This window comes from Carex rostrata, chromosome 35 (assembly GCF_964058835.1).
Source record: "Carex rostrata chromosome 35, lpCarRost1.2, whole genome shotgun sequence".
Lineage (NCBI taxonomy): Eukaryota > Viridiplantae > Streptophyta > Magnoliopsida > Poales > Cyperaceae > Carex > Carex rostrata.
In genome coordinates, this window is record NC_135952.1 from 3602186 (window position 1) to 3618674 (window position 16489).

The 16489-nt window shown below is 34.7% G+C and overlaps 3 protein-coding genes across 6 annotated transcripts; all 3 read left to right on the forward strand.

Annotated features, from left to right (window-relative positions):
- The first annotated feature begins 253 nt into the window (after positions 1–253).
- On the forward strand, positions 254–2425 carry LOC144549683 (putative receptor-like protein kinase At5g20050). Its single transcript, XM_078298457.1, has 2 exons — positions 254–1588; positions 1787–2425. Exons 1-2 carry the CDS (start codon positions 305–307, stop codon positions 2285–2287), a joined length of 1785 nt encoding a protein of 594 aa, XP_078154583.1. The 5' UTR covers positions 254–304; the 3' UTR covers positions 2288–2425.
- A 1140-nt stretch (positions 2426–3565) lies between these two features.
- Positions 3566–15157, forward strand: RPN13 (regulatory particle non-ATPase 13). 4 transcript variants are annotated; one of them, XM_078298312.1, is made up of 13 exons: positions 3566–3630; positions 11165–11257; positions 11350–11409; positions 11502–11540; positions 11638–11712; positions 11789–11855; positions 12351–12432; positions 13460–13578; positions 13890–13907; positions 14012–14106; positions 14321–14398; positions 14487–14541; positions 14686–15157. In XM_078298312.1, the coding sequence occupies exons 1-13, from the start codon at positions 3607–3609 to the stop codon at positions 14790–14792; spliced, it is 912 nt and encodes a 303-aa protein (XP_078154438.1). In that variant the 5' UTR covers positions 3566–3606; the 3' UTR covers positions 14793–15157. The 4 variants fall into 4 exon arrangements, with proteins under 4 accessions (XP_078154438.1, XP_078154440.1, XP_078154441.1 ...); XM_078298315.1 differs by lacking the exon at positions 3566–3630 and adding an exon at positions 10058–10210; XM_078298314.1 differs by lacking the exon at positions 13890–13907.
- LOC144549531 (putative receptor-like protein kinase At5g20050) lies at positions 7059–9348 on the forward strand. Its single transcript, XM_078298299.1, has 2 exons — positions 7059–8389; positions 8600–9348. The coding sequence occupies exons 1-2, from the start codon at positions 7106–7108 to the stop codon at positions 9101–9103; spliced, it is 1788 nt and encodes a 595-aa protein (XP_078154425.1). The 5' UTR covers positions 7059–7105; the 3' UTR covers positions 9104–9348.
- Positions 15158–16489: the final 1332 nt, after the last annotated feature.

The following is a 16489-nucleotide window of genomic DNA, read 5'->3' on the forward strand; positions in this document are numbered from 1 at the left end:
CAGTTTGGACAACGATTTGGACATTGAAAATGTAGAAAATAGTTATGGTAACTTGTTGTAACTTGATTCCTCCTCTATTTATATTTGTCACATCAAAATTTGAAAAATTTATCAAAATAACATTGACTTCAGCGTATAATTAATTACCTTTTCTAATAAACGATTTAGAGAAAATTGAAGTCTCCCCAACAAGTAGGTACGGTATCTTAGTTCCTAGTTTTACATATATATAATCTATGTTTTCAAGGTAAAGCCCATTCCATCTCTCAAAAAGTACATCAAAATTGAGGGAAAAAAGAATCATATGGCCATGCAAAAAGTAGAGATCATAACCTCAGCTATAGTATTAGTTTTACTCCAAGCTCAATTTTACCTAACCTCTGCAAATTTTATCAAAAACAATCTAGGAACTAGTATATTTGATACCTTGATATACTTTGTCATTTGTTATCTCCAAACCAACCAAATATCTACTAAGAAATGGAGAACTTTGATGGTAGTTTTATCCCTGGGTTTAATCATACTGATATTTGCAAATCATTTCTACATCAGTCCATGGCAATGGGAATTTGTAGCCTGCCTTATCCATGGTATCGACTCGGCAGCCAATGCGCATTTTTTGATGATGAAATTCTCACATGATTGGAGGACCGCGGTTCTATCCACAGCAGCCGTAATAGATGTGGTTCTGATATTCAATAATCGTCAAGATTCAGGAAAATTTAATAAAATTTTCACGGTGATCGTATCAATTTTAGTATATGTAATACTCGCTGTTTTTCATGTAAAGCAAATATGGGACCGAAGGAGGAAGGTAACGGCCATTGCATCACTTTTCCTTGCAACTTTGATGTTAGGTATTGTCCTTCGCATCTACTGGTATGACAAGGATAAGTTATTTGTATCAATTGCTAGCATCATTGGTTGTTTCTCCCTTGTGCCATGGCTGTGGCTAATGTGTGCCCCAAAAATAAAGGCATGGTGGCAAGTCTACAACAAGCAGGAAACAATCCAAGACGAGCAATACGATTTCCTCGAGATGGCCGGATTACCCGCTAGGTTCACAATCCAAGAACTTGAAACAGCAACAGCAAACTTTCAAGCACCCATAGGTGAAGGTGCTTCTGGTGCAGTGTTCAAGGGGACACTAGCAGATGGCTCTACCATTGCGGTAAAGCGGATCAAATGGCAGCCTAGTGGTGAAACAGAATTTAGAACAGAGATGACAATTATCGCAAGTCGGCAACATGTCAATTTAGTGCGCCTTCTGGGATTTTGCATCTCTCCGAGAGGGGACCGGTACCTTATCTATCCGTTCCACGAAAACGGGTCTCTTGATGCATGGATTTTCTCTGACGATGGAAAGAGAAGCCGTTTAACATGGGCATTAAGGTATCGCATTGCAATTGATGTTGCCAAGGCACTTGCATATCTCCACCATGAATGCCATAATCGGATTTTGCATCTCGATGTCAAACCTGCAAATATTCTCCTCGATGGAGACTTCCGGGCCCTGCTATCGGATTTTGGTATCTCAAAATTAATTGGGAAGGATGAAAGTAGTGTCATGACCAGAGCAAGGGGAACGGTAATTATTATTATTGATAAATACTCAATTAATTGTTGTATTTTGCTGACTCAAAATATTTTTTTATATAGTTATGATCATTAAATTTATCTCTAAATTTGGTTACATGCCAGAGCTTATTTTTTATCGAGTTATCCTATTTACTTTGTATATTTCGAAAACATCTTACCATATCAACATATTTTGTACCACAAACAGGTTGGTTACCTAGCTCCTGAGATGCTGGTGCCTAATGCTATCTCGACCAAGTCTGACATTTATAGCTACGGAATGGTGCTTTTTGAGCTGGTTGGTGGGCGAAGGAACTTGAGATTGATGATGGATGGAGAGACTCAACAAAGACGGAACTCGTATTTCCCGAAAATCGTCAGAGAGAAAATGATGCAAGGTGAGTTAATGGAGGTAGTCGACCAGAGCTTGATCAAGAGTGAAGAGATAAGAGAAGAAGAAGTTACAATCTTAACTCGACTGGCTCTTTGGTGCATTCATGAGAACCCAATTCTAAGACCCGGCATGACGGAGGTGGTTGAGATGCTGGAAGGTCGCACGCCGGTGCATGTGCCACCTGAAAGCTCAATGTTTGTGGTGAACTTTTTGGATGGGGATACACATTCCGGTGCCTTTGCCCGAGGACAGGAGGATGAGGCCATTATAATGTCGGCCAATACTTTGTCCATTTCCATTCAATCTGGTAGATAGAAAACAATTATATGGTAAGCCAAATGGTTGTTTTGAAGATCAGTTCTCCTAACCAGAACTCCTATTACTGGTAAAATTAATGGAGTCTATTGATTCAATTAATAGAGTGATTCAGAAAGAGAATAATATAATTACAAGGTGCACTGGCTGGGTTAGAACTTAGAACACAACCTTTTTTTGAAGAATCTCATTATTTTTTGACTGTGTGAAGATAAGATAGAATAGAATAGATTATGACTACACTCATAGATTTTATTTTTTTCAAACAGGTTCTGTGATACAATAAATTTTATTTTTTTCTCCTGTTGTTTTTATTTTCGTACGAAACTCGAAAATATTAAATATAAATTAAGCACAACAACTCAAAATATAGTTAGGTTCTTACAAGACTTATTTTATAATAGCATCTTTTACGCCCTAAATTCAGCTTAACTTGTTTTTTTTTTTCCTTTACCTAATCTGCAAAGTATGTCATACTTTAGGTCTTTAGCTATAAACAAAAAAAAAAAAAAAAAAATAGAACTGATTTTAAACTGGCCAAAATCAGAATTTAAACTATTTGATCACTAGTATTATTATAGAACTCTAAAAACAGCTTTACTATTTCCAAAACACAAAAGGGCTTTTCCCAAAATTACCTACCAATATTAGCCAATCGGCCCAACCCGTATGGGCCAAGTGGCCCAAGTCGGTGTTTTCGACTTTGTCTCTGGATAAATTATTACTAGCTTTTTGCAAGGCAACCATACCCCTAGACATCTCCTAAATCCGACCTCATCAACCTCTCCAGCTCCAAGGTGTATGTCAGATCCTTAATCTGACTGAGCTAACTGAAATCGCAATTGAGCCAAAAAGGTAGCTGCTTGGACGAATTTCAGTCTTTGAGCTTGAGCTCAGTGGTAATGGTGGAAAGATAAGAATGAGAAAATTGGGAAAAGTTTGTTATTCATTTCATAATCCGAATGGATACAATACTGAAATTTACAAGTATCTATGCAACGGATTCGTCAAACAAACGACGAGCTGCCACCTAAGCACCACACTGGAGCTTTTCTTTTTATTAGGCTAACTGACTAACTAACTACACTGTATCCTGTTACTGGGCCCAATCTCCAGTATTATTAAACTGACGACTCTCTTCAATAGACGGAGCATGGAGCCCACTGTCAGCGACTATTCTTTTTAACGGATGCTGCCGTTATTCCTTCTTCTTCAATCGGTCCTTTGACCAGTTCAAAATCAGCCCAAATCATCCCCAAATTAGCTCCGCTATCTGACAGCGATCTCCGTCCCTGTTGCCACCGGTTGCTTTGTTGGCCATGTCGGATGCTGTTCCTTTACAGGTAACAAATTAATTTCATTCTTTTTTTCTATTTTATCCCCGCGATTTCAATTTGAAAGGAACTGAGATGAACGACAATGGCGATGGTGACACGTAGGTTGCCATGTAACACTATATCGGCTATTTGTTCGGTTCTTACAATAGTGGCCCACCCGTCAGTTGCTTAACCTTCTTATTTGCTCTATTGTTGGGTTTTTATTTTCTGGTAAACCTTTGCATACTGCAGTACAAAATTTAGAAACTTCAAGTATCTAGGTGAAATTAGATTTTTTTTTTTTTTAAATTCAGATAACAAATCTGAATATTTATATCTAATACATAAAATAAATCAAATGAAGAAATAGGATTTTAATACTTTATCCTGTCTGTTTCCTGAAAAAAAAAAATCAGACTTCTGATTATTTTTTTCTATAAAAACAGGAGAACTTTTTTTGGACGGTAAAAGTAGACTAAATTTGATTAATTAACCTAACAATCTGGCCCCTTCAAGCATAGGTTCCTTAATGTAAAATCCTGCCCTAGTGCCCTGCCCGAAATGCCCGTAGCTTCATCTCTTATGTTCAACCATTTGAGCAATTCAAAATAGCCTATGGCCAACCTAATTTTCCCCGACTTGTGATTAGATCGTGACATGTAAACTCTGAAATTCTTGTGATCCAATGTGATTGTTTGAGAGGAGAGATAATTCAAATTTCAAATTAGCATTTGCAGCTTATAATCTCGACCTTGGATAATTTTGTTGATTGTTCGTATTAATGTTTCATACAATGCTAATTGCTTACATGAAGTGTGCTAAGTTGCCTTTTGTCTGAAGCATACCAGAACTTCACATTCATTGGTTCTATTTTGGTGTGATTATGATATAATAGCCAATTTTTTTTTAACTTTATTTATATAAATTGACATTTGGAACAGATGTAGAGTGTGATGCTGGCTGGTGCGCATTGGCCGGGTAAGCACTAAACAGATTTATTTTATTTCATTCTTTTCTTTCCTTTTTATTTCATTTCAAGAGATATTAAATTTTGTTATCTAATTTTCTAGGGTAAAGAAGGATTGGTCCACTTACAATGGCTTGATCGAAGCCAAAATATCTTCAGCGGCCAGCAACAGCACCGGTCGCTGATACCATTAGTCTCTTGATTTTGAGTGAAATTTTTTTTTTTTTTTTTTTTTTTTTTTTTTTTTTTTGGAGAAATTGAGTATTAGCGACCGGCGTCAGCACCGATTGCTGATGCTCCTTTTTGCTGTAGTGACGATAGGAAAGTGTAACAAAAACATATCAATAGATATTTTAGAAATATGCCCTTTTGCTTTTGCTTGGTCATGTGTAGCAAATCGCTAGAGCCTAGAGGAGTCCAGGAGACGGAAAAGGGATTCTTTTGAAATTCTGAAACTTTCTACTCTCAAGTTCTCAACACTTGAACAGCCGACATTCTCAATAGATATAAATTATAGGCAAAGGCTTCTATGGACAAAAGGACCTATTTATAAAATGAATATATTTTTTAATTTTCAAAGTTCAAATAGTCAATCCGAACCGTTCAACTTGTTCTCCATATTAATATGTGCTTGGAAACGAAATTTTAAATTTTTCTGAATTTTTTTACTATTTATTAAGATGGGTACAAAATTCAATGGTCTGAATTTGATATTTTTTGTACCCATCTTAATAAATAGTAAAAAAAATTAGAAAAATGTAAAATTTGGTCTCCAAGCACATATTAATATGGAGAACAAGATGAACGGTTCGGATCGACTGTTTGAACTTTGAAAATAAAAATATGTTCATTTTACAAATAGGTCCTTATGTCCATAGAAGCATCACTCTAAATTATAAATTGGGAAAGTTATCATTTTTGAGCTCTCATTTTGTTTTTTGTTTTTTCTTTTTTCTTTTGGGCCAGAGTCATGCTCCAAGAGGCCCACAGGCATCGAGCTCTCTGCTAGGTAATCCACTAACCAGCCCGGCCTGCTTTTTACCTCCTACAGAACAAAAGTAATTTTGAATCCTTTTACTGGTATTGGCCGAAATTGTGGACAAATCATTTTTTTTTTTTGAAAAGTCTAGAATCTGATTTTCTACTTATCTAAATAAACTGTAAAAAAATTCTAAAAAAAATATAAATTTTGATTTACAAGTACATTTTCATATGGTTATCATGTTGATCGTTTCAGATTATGTTTGAAACTTCAATAACTATAGTGTTGTTGAGAAAAACTTAAAAGACAAAATAATGTTGAGAAAAATTGGATTGCTTGTGGGACAGTGGTTATACCGTATGGTACTTGAAAATTTTGGTAAATTAAGGTGCTAGTTTGACTTGAAGAACATAGGCCATAAAATAATCGGCCGATTAATCGACTGATTAATTGATTACCGTCAACGACTAATCGACTGATTAATTGATCAAAACCGAGGTTTTTTTACCAAAGAATACTTTTTAATCTGATGATATATATGCCAGAAAAGTATTTAGGGAAGGGGGGTTGACCATTAAAAAATGAAGAACTTCGAATTATTATAGAAGTTTAAAGTGGTTTTTTTTCACGTGGGTTTCATTTTTCTTGGGTGTAATTGGCTGTCTAATAATTAATTGTAAGATAATTATGGCTGCAAACGAATCAAACCAAATCAAACTTATTTTAATTTGAGTTGAGTTTAAGTTACCGTTTGTTACAATTTGTACTGATTCTACTTTTGGTATCTGTGTACAGTGTACCGTTAGTATATATTATTGTCTAAAATAGATGTTATCTATCTTATCTAATCCTAATCGCTTGATTGATGATGAACGACTGAGATGAAAATCCCTTCTATATTCTTATTTTTTTCAACACATAGTCGCTCTCCCTCATTTTCCCCTCTTCAGCTCTTCTGATTTTTCTCTTCCCTAGAAACTTTTCAGTCTTTTATTGCAACTATATGAGTCTACCCAATTAAAAGGTGTTCACATCATTCCCCACGCAGTGGACTTTATATATCAAACATTTAGCTTCGTCTGAGCTCTATTGCAGTTGAATCTAGTTAATTGATTTAGATGTTTGATTGCTACTTCAATTTAAAAGATAGAAAACCGACAAGTAAAAGATAGAAAAGTAAATCTATGTCTATGACAATTCTACATGAATGTAGTGAAGTCAATCAAGAAGAAATTGAATAGAGAGCGATATAACTTGACCTGGACCCATTTTTTTTAGCATTAAGAATATTTATATTTGTCACATCAAAATTTGAAAAATTTACCAAATCAAAACTTGAAAAATTTACCAAAATAACATTGACTTCAGCGTATAATTAATTACCTTTACTAATAAACGATTTAGAGAAAATTCAAAGTCTCCCCAACAAGTGGGTACGGTATCTTAGTAGTTAGTTCCTTGTTTTACCCATATATAATTAATCTCTGTTTTAAAGGTAAAGCCCATTCCATCTCTGAAAAAGTACATCAAAATTGAGGGAAAAAAAGAATCATATGGCCACGCAAAAATTAGAGATCATAACCTCAGCTATAGTAGCTGTTTCACTCCCAGTTCAATTTTACCTAACCTCTGCAAATTTAATCTCAAACAATCTAGGAACCAGTATATTTGCTACCTTGTTATACTTTGCCATTTGTTATCTCCAAACCAACCAAATATCTACTACAAAATGGAGAATTTTGATGGTAGTTTTATCTCTGTTTTTAATCATACTGATATTTGCAAATCATTTCTACATCAGTCCATGGCAATGGGAATTTGTATCCCGCCTTATCAATGGTATCAACGCGGTGGCCCTGGAGCATTTCTTGATAATGAGATTCTCACATGATTGGAGGACCGCGGTTCTATCTGCAGTAATCACAACAGATGTGGTTCTGATATTCAATAATCGTCAACATTCAGGACAATTTAATAAAATTTTCACGGTGATCGTATCAATTTTAGTATATGTAATACTCACTGTTTTTCATGTAAAGCAAATATGGGACCGAAGGAGGAAGGTAGCGGCCATTGCATCATTTTTCGTTGCAAGCTTGATGTTAAGTATTGTCCTCAGCACCTACTGGTATGACAAGGATAAGTTATTTGTATCAATTGCAAGCATCATTGGTTGTTTCTCCCTTGTGCCATGGCTCTGGCTAATGTGTGCCCCAAATATAAAGGCATGGTGGCAAATCTACAACGCGCACAGAACAATCCAGGATGAGCAATACGAATTCCTCGAGATGGCCGGATTACCCACTAGGTTCACAATCCAAGATCTTGAAACAGCAACAGCAAACTTTCAAGCACCCATAGGTGAAGGTGCTTCTGGTGCTGTGTTCAAGGGGACACTAGCAGATGGCTCTACCATTGCGGTAAAGTGGATCAAATGGCAGCCTAGTGGTGAAACAGAATTTAGAACAGAGATGACAATTATTGCAAGTCGGCAACATGTCAATTTAGTGCACCTTCTCGGGTATTGCATCTCTACGAGAGGGGACCGCTACCTTATCTATCCGTTCCACAAAAATGGGTCTCTTGATGCATGGATTTTCTCTGACGATGGAAAGAGAAGCTGTTTAACATGGGCATTAAGGTATCGCATTGCAATTGATGTTGCCAAGGCACTTGCATATCTCCACCATGAATGCCATCATCGGATTTTGCATCTCGATGTCAAACCTGCAAATATTCTCCTCGATGGAGACTTCCGGGCCCTGCTATCAGATTTCGGTATCTCAAAATTAATTGGAAAGGATGAGAGTAGTGTCATGACCCGAGCAAGGGGAACGGTAATTATTATTATTGATAAATACTCCATTAATTGTTGTATTTTGCTGACTCAAAATGTTTTGTTTAGTTATGATCATTAATTTTATCTCTAAATTTGGTTACATGCCAGAGCTTATTTCTTTAAAACCTAATTTATATCGAGTTATCCTATTTACTTTGTATATTTCAAAAACATTTTACCATATCAACATATTTTGTACCACAAACAGGTTGGTTACCTAGCTCCTGAGATGCTGGTACCTAATGCTATCTCAACCAAGTCTGACGTCTATAGCTACGGAATGGTACTTTTTGAGCTGGTTGGTGGGCGAAGGAACTTGATAACGGTGATGGATGGAGAGACTCAACAACGACGGAACTCGTATTTCCCGAAAATCGTCAGAGAGAAAATGATGCAAGGTGAGTTAATGGAGGTAGTCGACCAGAGCTTGATCAAGAATGAAGAGATAAGAGAAGAAGAAGTTACCATCTTAACTCGACTGGCTCTTTGGTGCATTCAAGAGAACCCAATTCTAAGACCCGGCATGACGGAGGTGGTTGAGATGCTGGAACGTCGCACGCCGGTGCATGTGCCACCCGAAAGCTCAATGTTTGTGGTGAACTTTTTGGATGGGGATACGCATTCCGGTGCCTTTGCCCGAGGTGATGAGGAGGATGAGGCCATTATAATGTCGGCCAATACTTTGTCCATTTCCATTCAATCTGGTAGATAGAAAACAATTATATCCTAAGGCAAATGGTTCTTTTGAAGATCAGTTCTCCTAACCAGAACTCCTATTACTGGTAAAATTGATGGAGTCTATTGATTCAATTACTAGAGTGATTCAGAAAGAGAATAATATAATTACAGGTGCACCGGCTGGGTTAGAACCCAACCTTTTTGTGTGGAAAAGGACAAAAAAAAAAAAAATTGTAGAATCTCATTATTTTATATATAAGCAAGTCAGTACCATAGGAGCACATGGTTGCTTGTATATAAATGTATAATTGTGTTTTCGTTTATTTTCATTTTGATTGAGGATGAAATCTCTGCAATGAAATCCCTAAAGAGTTATTCAAGAATATGGTATATACAGACCTATGAAATATATAGCATGTGACATTTAATTTGTATAGAGTGGTAAGGGCCGAATCAAGACGGTAAATGAGCTGAGTTCGAACGAGTTACTTCTAGCTCGTACTCAGCTCCTTACCAACTCGAGTTGGCTCACAATTTGTTTATAACTTGTTTGTAATGTAATTTATGGTTATTTTCGGACGATACTCGAAATATTAAATATAAAGCACAACAACTCAAAGTATAGTTAGGTTCTTACAAGACTTATATCATAATAGAATCTTTTGACTGCATAATCTCATTTGGTGCCGGCCTAAATTTAGCTTAATTTTTTTTTTCTTTACCAAATCTGCTAAGTATGTCATACTTTAGGTCTTTAGCTATAAGAAAAAGATTAAAAAAAAAATAGTACTGATTTTAAACTGGCCAAAATCAGAATTTAGACTATTCGACTAGTATTATTATAGAACTCTAAACACAGCTTTACTATTTCCAAAACACAAAGGGCTTTTCCCAAAATTACCCACCAATATTAGCGCGACGGCCCAACCCAAATCGGCCCAGTTGGTGTTTTCGATTTTTGTCTCTGGATAAATTATTACTAGCTTTTTGCAACTTGCAAGGCAACCAGAACCCTAGACATCTCCTAAATCCGACCTCATCAACCTCTCCCGTTCCAACGTGTACCGATTTCCGACAGCGATCTCCGTCCCTGTTGCCACCGGTTAGTTTGCTGGCCATGTCGGATGCTGTTCCTTTACAGGTAACAATTTAATTTCATTCTTTTTTTCTCTTTGAAAGGAACTGAGATGAGCGACAATGGCGATGGTGAAATGAGAGAGGAGAGATGAATCTCAAATTCCTTTAATTAGTCGCGTAATTGATTATGTACTAACCGAGAGAGTGACACGTAGGTTGCCATGTAACACTATATCGGCTATTTGTTCGGTTCTGACAATAGTGGTCCACATGTCAGTTGCTTAACCTTCTTATTTGCTCTATTGTTGAGTAATATATACTTATTTTCTAGTAAACCTTGCATACTGCAGTATAAAATTTAGGTACTTCTAGTGTCTAGGTGAAATAAGATTTTTATTTTTGAAATTCAGATAAGAAAATCTGAATATTTATATCTATTACATAAAATAAATCAAATGAAGATATGGGATTTTAATGTTTTATTCTGTCTGTTTTCTGAAAAAAAAAATCAGAATTCTGATTTTTTTTTTTTTTTTTGGACAGTAAAACTAGACTAAATTTGATTAATTGACTTAACAATCTGGCCCCCTTCAAGCATAGGTCCCTTAAATGTAAACTCCTGGCCGAAATGCCCGTAACTTCATCTCTTCTGTTCAACCATTTGAGCAATTCTAAATAGCCTATGGCTAACCCAATCTACCCCGACTTGTGATTAGATCGTGACATGTAACTCTGAATTTATTGTGATCCAATGTGATTGTTTGAGAGGAGAGATAATTCAAATTTCAAATTAGCATTTGCAGCTTATAATCTTGACCTTGGATAATTTTTTTGATTGTTCGTATTAATGTTTCATACAATGCTAATTGCTTATATGAAGTGTGCTAAGTTGCCTTTTGTCTGAAGCATTTACCAGAACTTGACATTCATTGGTTCCATTTTGGTGTGATTATGATATAATAGGCAATATTTTTTGTTTCCCTTTATTTACATAAATTGACATTTGGAACTGATGTAGAGTGTGATGCTGGAATTTCGAGCTGGGAAGATGTCCCTAGAGGGAACTAGAGTGGTAGCAGATACACGCAAGGGGCTGGTGCGCATTGGCCGGGTAAGCACTAGACAAATTTATTCTATTTCTTTCTTTTCTTTTCTTTTTATTTCATTTCAAGAGATATTAAATTCCGTTATCTCATTTTCTAGGGTGAAGAAGGATTGGTCCACTTACAATGGCTTGATCGAAGCCAGAATATAGTTGAAGATGTATCTTTTGTTCTCTTTTATTTTAAAAGTTATCCATATGAATATTATGTCAGAAAAATATAGTGAAGACTTTGCTTGACCTAATATCACAGGACCAAATTGTCTTTCCAGATGAGGCTGTTTTTGAGAAGGTAATTTGTCGTCACAGTTATTTCTTATGCTAGCAAGTTTTTTTCTTCTTCTGTTATTTCTTTATCGACCTAATTTATTCTTCATTTATTTCATTAGGTGAACCAATCATCTGGAAGAGTTTACATCTTGAAATTTAGCTCGGACAGTAGAAAATTTTTCTTCTGGATGCAGGTTAATGTCTTATATGCCACATTTACCCTTATGAAATTTGCACAAGCTGGTTATAATACTTTTCTGTAATCTTTAGGAGCCAAGCACTGAAGGTGACTTAGCAATATGCAACTCAGTCAACAGTTGTCTCAATCGGCCTTTAGGTAATTGTTAATCTTCGTCCAATCTTTTTTGAGTGAGGCTACGGTACTATGCACATGCACAGTGCTTATTGGTCTGTACTATGGATCAATATCTCCGATTTTAAGTACCAAAAAGTTGGTCTGAACCGTTCAACATGATCTTTGAATGAAAATGTATATGTAAATCAAATTTTACATTTTTTATAATTTTTCTACTAATTTTGTAGATAGGTAGAAAATCACTTGATCTAAAGATTCTCAACCATTCAAAAGTAGTGATTTTCTACCTATAAAAAAGTAAAAAAAATTCTAAAAAGTTCAAATTTAGTCTGCAAGTACATTTTCGTATGGAGATCATGTTGAGTGGTTTGGATCAATTGTTTGGACTTTGAAAATGAAGATGGCAGTCCGTAGTACGGACCATCAATCTGCGCTATGCATAGTGCCATTGCTTCATTAAATCTTTTTTTTTGTGTGTGTACATTCAAGATGAAGCTCTAACTTTGTTGGTTTTAGATATGATGGGTGATGATGAAGCCGAGGTCTCAGTTCCTGTGCAGGAATCAGAAGAGGCCACTGAGGATGACCTCTCTTCTAGGTATCCCTGTTTATTTTACTTATCAAGAGGCCAAACAAGCACCTTATGTTAATTCTATATTTGTATTTGTATTGAATTTAGTTAACAAACACCGCATGAATTATTGTCCCATGTCAGGTTCATATTGGTTCTTGACTAGTAATTAGTTGACAAATAACACCCTTTACCACTTTATAGAATTACATCTATGATGTATCTCAAATGGAACTTAATCAATAGTCAAAAATAATTTTCAGGATGAACTAATCAGAGTGTTTAGATAATTTCATATTGAGAAAACCCAATAACATTCTACCAATTTTTGGCAAATCATATAATGTTAATGACCGCACTTTTTGTGATTGTTAACTTTACCTTGAATTGCACATCTAAATTTTTTCAGCCATAGCAGTTAACTTTTAACATTTGATTTGGAATATCTCAGTTGGATAAATTAAAAACCGTACTTGCCTAAATGCAGTGTTAGTTTTATCAAGTTACTGGGGTCTCATCCTCTTGTATACAATAATTTAAACTTGCTTTATGTCTATTATTTATTTATTTTATCTATTTGTCTGATTATGATAGGATATCTGGAAAGTATTGAATGACAATCAATACTTATTGACTTCATATTGAAATTTCTTTTGTAGTTTGGCACTCTCTAATACTTAATAGTTTTATTTAGGTTGAACCCCTGTTGGATTCCTGCTTTAGATGCACAGTGTTAAAATGCAGTAACCAGAAGTTTAGGGGGCTTCTATAAATCAGACCTTTCTATTGTTGAGTTCAATTATCAGTTTATTGTTAAACTCTATTTAAAGCTTTTGAGTACAAATGAAGGCTGTAATCTCTTTGGTCCCAACTTGGAACTGAATTTGACATTGTCAGTATCATTGCATGCATCTGATGTAACACAACATGTGATCTAGATTCTAAATGGAACTATAGTTAATTAATCATAGTCTTGCCTCTGCACTTCTTTATGACACTACTTATTATTTTGTAAATTACTTATAATTCTGTGCTCGCAAATCTCTCACTTCAGGGCTGGAAATTTAGTTGATCAAAGTATGGCAACTGATCTGACTGGTGAGGTGACATCTTCTGCGGGACCCGTGCAATTAGAAGATTTACAGAGAATACTCAGGAGTATCCAGACACCAGGTAACTCAACTGGCATTTCTCATGCCATTATGTCATACAAATTATTTGTAGTTACCAAGCATCTATTGGTTTATATCGATAGCAATACCATAAAGGACATGCTGTACCTTTACCAGTATCATACCATGATTTGAATTTGCTGTGTTTTCTGTTGGTTTTATCTTCTCTGGTAAATGTCAGGGCTCTATTAGACTTCCACCGTGATTTCTTGTGTTTATAAGCAAACTTATAATATTATTTGTTCCTTTTATTTGTTTGACTAAATTTTTCTTTTCTTGTTTGTTTTCTATCAATGGTGGCTACAAATCCAGTGGAAGATCCAGATGCCAGTACGTACTTTGCCAAAACCAAATTCTCTGTGTTACCATTAATAAATAAAATATAAATGTTTTTATGAGTCTTTTGTTTTATTTTTTTTTGTTTGGTATTGCAGGTATAGGACTCAGTGATATATTAAAGCCTGATTTAGTTTTTCCACTTATTGAGACACTTCCAATTGAGCAAACCCTAGCATCTTATCTGCCCGAGGTACGTGTCAAAATTAGTAGATTTGGTTTTAAATAATGATGTTTTCTTGGTATCTTGGCAATTGATCGATGGCCTTTTTTTCTTTTGGTATTTTTTAAACTCATATAAAGTATCACAATTGGTAAGACCTGTACTAAGTCAATTGGCTGCTTTAGGATCTTTTGTGACATTTAGTAATTAACTAATTATTGCTGTTGTTATTATGCTAATGCAGGGTTCTCAGTCTCGTGCTGATATTTTTGAATTGTTGCAAAGCCCTCCATTTCGTCAACAACTAGACACATTCTCACATGTATGTTTCTTTGTATATTATTGTGTAGAAGCACTATGCCTTTTTGGTTTGACATACTTGGACAACTATATTGAATTTTTTTTTTCAGGTTCTTAGAACAGGACAGATAGACCTATCTCAATTTGGAGTCGACCCAAGTAAATGTAAGTGTTTTTTTGTTTTGTCAATGTATTAGCACACTAATAACTAAATTGCAACCATGAAATTACCAAGTACAAGTGTAAGGCTAAATATATCCTTTGGAGATGTATCTACTATATAATTATAGTCTCTGTTCTCTTTTACAGATAGATTCACAGTGGTTTCTTTCCTTGAGGCTTTGGAAGATTCAGTGGCAAAGGCATCAGAAACCGAAACAAGCTCATTGCCAAAAGATGCCATGGATGAGAGTTGATTGAGAAATTCAATGTGGCACTAGGCATCCAAAGAGTGTTCATTTTTTAAAATTTTGGAGCTCGGAGTATCTTGTAGCTGGTTTGTTTATGTTGTAATTTGTTGTGTGTCAGATGGTCATAGTAGTTACCTGATAAACTAGCTGCTACTTAGTTAATTGTTTTGCAAGTTGAATTGATTTCTTTTTAATTAAGATATTTAGCAAATTGTCTGTGGAAATTCTAGTCTCCGTACACTAATAAGTAGGTTTTTTTTTTTTTAAGTTGAATGTCTGGGAGGTAATATAGAATGTATTTAGGCATTCCTAATACTTTTAATGTACTATTGCTGTTAATTCTAATAATATAGAATTAGAACCTTTGAATATGTTTTGGTTGGCGCGTGTAATTAACGAGTTAATTGGTATATTTTTGCAAAGACACTGTCACAGGGACGGTGCTAAACTTGAGTATTTCTTGTTGTTAAAAAGAATATTGTACTATGTTTTCAGAAAAACAAGCTATTAGTTTGGATATTTTTACCATGTTTTCAGAAAAAGAAGTAAATAATTAACGGTGTATTTTACAATATATAACTATGTATTGTACTACTATGTAACAATTAAAGTAGTGTATATTTTAAGACGAGGTTTCTGTGGCAATTTGGTGTAGTGGGTCATTAAGTAATTCATTATCAAGGAACAACTCTAGTGCGATCTGACGAAGCCACAAGACTCGTATATAAATATAGACAAGCGAGTGATTAGCCAAGAAAATAAGTGAGAACATGGTGCAACCAGTTACACAAAAACAACAGCAGTACTATAATGTCACTCTACCGTACGATGAATTTTAAAATTAAATGAAATTATTATTCATCATATAATTATTAATTGATGACATCAATGATCATCCCTGGGCAAACCCTGGCATGTTAGAAGCACGGGGCCACCAGCAAGATGATCAGATCGTACCCAACAAAATAGAATCGTCGCTTTGAAGCAGTGTTGTAAATAACGGTATGCGGTCATCGGACGGACGGGGTACCGTCAAGCGATTAATCGGTATATGACCGATTAATCGGAATTATGCAGACAATTTAACGTTTTTATTAAATTTATGTATATATATCATAATTTATTAAAAATAATTTATTTAACTCATTACTCTTATTAAATAAACTTAATTTAACTTAATTTCATTATTATAACATGACACTACACATTTTGTTTTTACCGTACAAGTACTTTACATGTGTCAATAACACATTTATTTAATGAAAAAATAAATTCAAGAGTTAAACTTTTTTCAAATGCTAATAATATATTATGTGAAAGAAATAAAACATTTCAACATAAAATCACTAAATTTAGTTTATAATAACAACTTAGTTTCATAAATGAATATGTTGTACTAATTGAAAAAATTACATCAGTAATTAGTAAGAAAAAAATATGATAAATATTTAGAAGAAGAATTAATTAATTTTAAAGTATAAAACATATATAAAAAATATTGAATGTATGTCCAAGCACAAATAAAACTACAATACATGATTTATAAAACTTATTTCACACACTATCACATAAAAAAAAATTCAATGTGAAAAAAAATATGAAAAAAATTGTAAAAAACGGGAATAAACGGCCGATTAAACGGTAAAACGGCCAATTAATCGGAAAAATCCGCAAAACGTACTCCGTTAAGTGTATTCGTGACG

Bases quoted from the DNA above. Each gene is read 5' to 3' on its own strand.
- LOC144549531 (XM_078298299.1), top strand. From the start codon at position 7,106: ATGGCCACGCAAAAATTAGAGATCATAACCTCAGCTATAGTAGCTGTT. The intron at 8,390-8,599 runs GTAATTATTATT...TACCACAAACAG, and splicing joins TGACCCGAGCAAGGGGAACG to GTTGGTTACCTAGCTCCTGA.
- LOC144549683 (XM_078298457.1), top strand. From the start codon at position 305: ATGGCCATGCAAAAAGTAGAGATCATAACCTCAGCTATAGTATTAGTT. The intron at 1,589-1,786 runs GTAATTATTATT...TACCACAAACAG, and splicing joins TGACCAGAGCAAGGGGAACG to GTTGGTTACCTAGCTCCTGA.
- RPN13 (XM_078298312.1), top strand. From the start codon at position 3,607: ATGTCGGATGCTGTTCCTTTACAG. The intron at 3,631-11,164 runs GTAACAAATTAA...GAACTGATGTAG, and splicing joins CGGATGCTGTTCCTTTACAG to AGTGTGATGCTGGAATTTCG. The intron at 12,433-13,459 runs GTATCCCTGTTT...CTCTCACTTCAG, and splicing joins GAGGATGACCTCTCTTCTAG to GGCTGGAAATTTAGTTGATC.